General features: G+C 35.6%; 1 protein-coding gene across 1 annotated transcript in view; it reads right to left on the bottom strand.

Moving 5' to 3' along the window:
- Window positions 1-2,142, bottom strand: part of LOC106877374 (uncharacterized) — a 101,948-nt gene that overhangs the window by 67,025 nt on the left and 32,781 nt on the right. Inside the window, exon 16 of the mRNA XM_052977151.1 lies at window positions 510-591. Within this exon, the coding sequence (XP_052833111.1) occupies window positions 510-591 (82 nt within the window). The remainder of the gene's footprint in view (window positions 1-509; window positions 592-2,142) is intronic.

A 2,142-nucleotide genomic window follows, 5' to 3' on the forward strand; every position in this document is an offset into this window, starting at 1 on the left:
CATACTCAACGCAGATATACTGTTGAAATTCTGGAAACTGCGTTACTCGCCTCGAAAAAGCATCTTACATAGACGCATATTGTTGCTTTGTTTACGTCCCTGTAACTTAGCGCATCGGTAAAAGAGACCGATAAAATAAGACTTAAAATAAAGACGTACTATGAGCAGCCGGTGCCCCAACATGGTTACTGTCCAATGGCTGAAACAAGATTATCATAAATTTATAAATAGCTTTTCTGAAAAATGCTTTTAAGCCTTCTCCGCAGAACGGATGCAGCGGTCCAGATCCGCTGTGTTAAACCATATAACGAATTAAGTCAACCCTCAATGAACAGCAATAGTCCCTCGGGTGGGGTTGTGCGCATTATCATCTATCAAATTTCATCCGCAAAACTCTGAGTAACTCGATGCTGTAGTAGAAAATTTTGTCCAGTTCGCTGTGCAGTGAAATTGAACCGAAAAATTCAAGCAAGCATGACTCAATGCAATTAGTGATACAGAAGTTATACTTACATAGCATAAAGCTTTGTATAAATTTAATTGGTGAATCAGGAAATCATGCTTGTCTTTATTATAGATGACACTATTCTCCTGCAAGTAAAGAAATATTGGTGTGGTGAAATATTTAGTTTAATGATAAAATTGATAGCTGATCAATATATTAGTCCAATTAAATGTGTGGTTATTGGATAGCGATTGATTATAAAAAAGGTAGCGTCTCATAAAGCGAGATTTATATATCTTAAATTTGGAGAGGAATTTGTAGTGGGTAGTTTAGCTTAATCGGTCAAAGCATCGTGACGCGTAATCACAGGGATGTGAGTTCGTGTCCACAGCTAGCCACCTACACTTTTCTCTGTAAAATAGGGATAGTTTATCCTGTTCAGGCTATATCATTAGCATTATTCTGCGATTGAGAATTTAAAAAAGCACTTCTTTAACTTTCTAACACGCTTCTAAAAGCAAGACTTCGTTTGTTTATTTACGTTTGTCGTAATTTGAATTTAATATATTTGTGTGTTGTTTGCGTTATATAGAAAACTCGAGAGAAAGTGAAATAATTGTTTTTTTTTAACGGTTGAACTCGATGTGGATGAAGCTATAAAGAATGACGTGTAAATATTGAGTTTTAAAATCCATTCGGATAGGAAAAAATGTTTTTTTCTATCGAAAGATATTTTTCGTCTTCGTGTTTACGCGCGATTATTCATAGCATTATCTACTTCGAGTTCGCCGTTAAAAAAAAGAAACAATAAAGAAAACGAATATATTGGTATGTTAAGGTGGTGTTTGGGACATAACAAAAGACAAATATATATTGGTATATTAAGACGATGCTTGGTATGCAAAGAATTGCCCAAAACGTCACTTCGCTTCCTTCATAAGAGAGCTAAATCTTCGTCGTCGTCATCATCGTCATCGTCATCACCGTTATCACCAACACTACTACCACCACCACCATCATCACCACCACCACCAAACCATCATCATCATCATCATCATCATCATCATCATCATCATCATCATCATCATCATCATCGTCCTCGTCATCATCATCATCGTCCTCGTCATCATCATCATCGTCATCATCATCATCATCATCCTATCATCATCCTCATGATCATGATGATGATGATCATCGTTATCATCACCACAGCCACCACCACCACCACCACCACCACCGCCAAACCATCATCCTCATCATCATCATCATCGCTGTCGTCACCAGAAAACACTACCCTTATACGATGTCATCAAATGAGACAAATGATAGGCCATGGTGAAAGCAGTAACAAGGTTTTATATATATATATATATATGTATATATATGTATATATATGTATGCAAATATGTGTGTGTTTGTGCGTGTGTGTATATATATATATATATATATATGTATATGTGTGTATACACGTGCATATTTATATGTATACATACGCATATGCATATACATATATATATATATATACATATACACATACATACACACAGATGCGTGTAAATCACTGCTAAATACATCAAATATCCACCAATAAGAAAACTGTCAGCGGCGTGTGAAGAAAAAAAAAATTACAGGCAAAAAAAAAAAAAACGAAAAACAAAATCGAAAGGAAGAAACACACACACACACACACACACACA

This window comes from Octopus bimaculoides, chromosome 27 (assembly GCF_001194135.2).
Source record: "Octopus bimaculoides isolate UCB-OBI-ISO-001 chromosome 27, ASM119413v2, whole genome shotgun sequence".
Taxonomy (NCBI): Eukaryota; Metazoa; Mollusca; class Cephalopoda; order Octopoda; family Octopodidae; genus Octopus; species Octopus bimaculoides.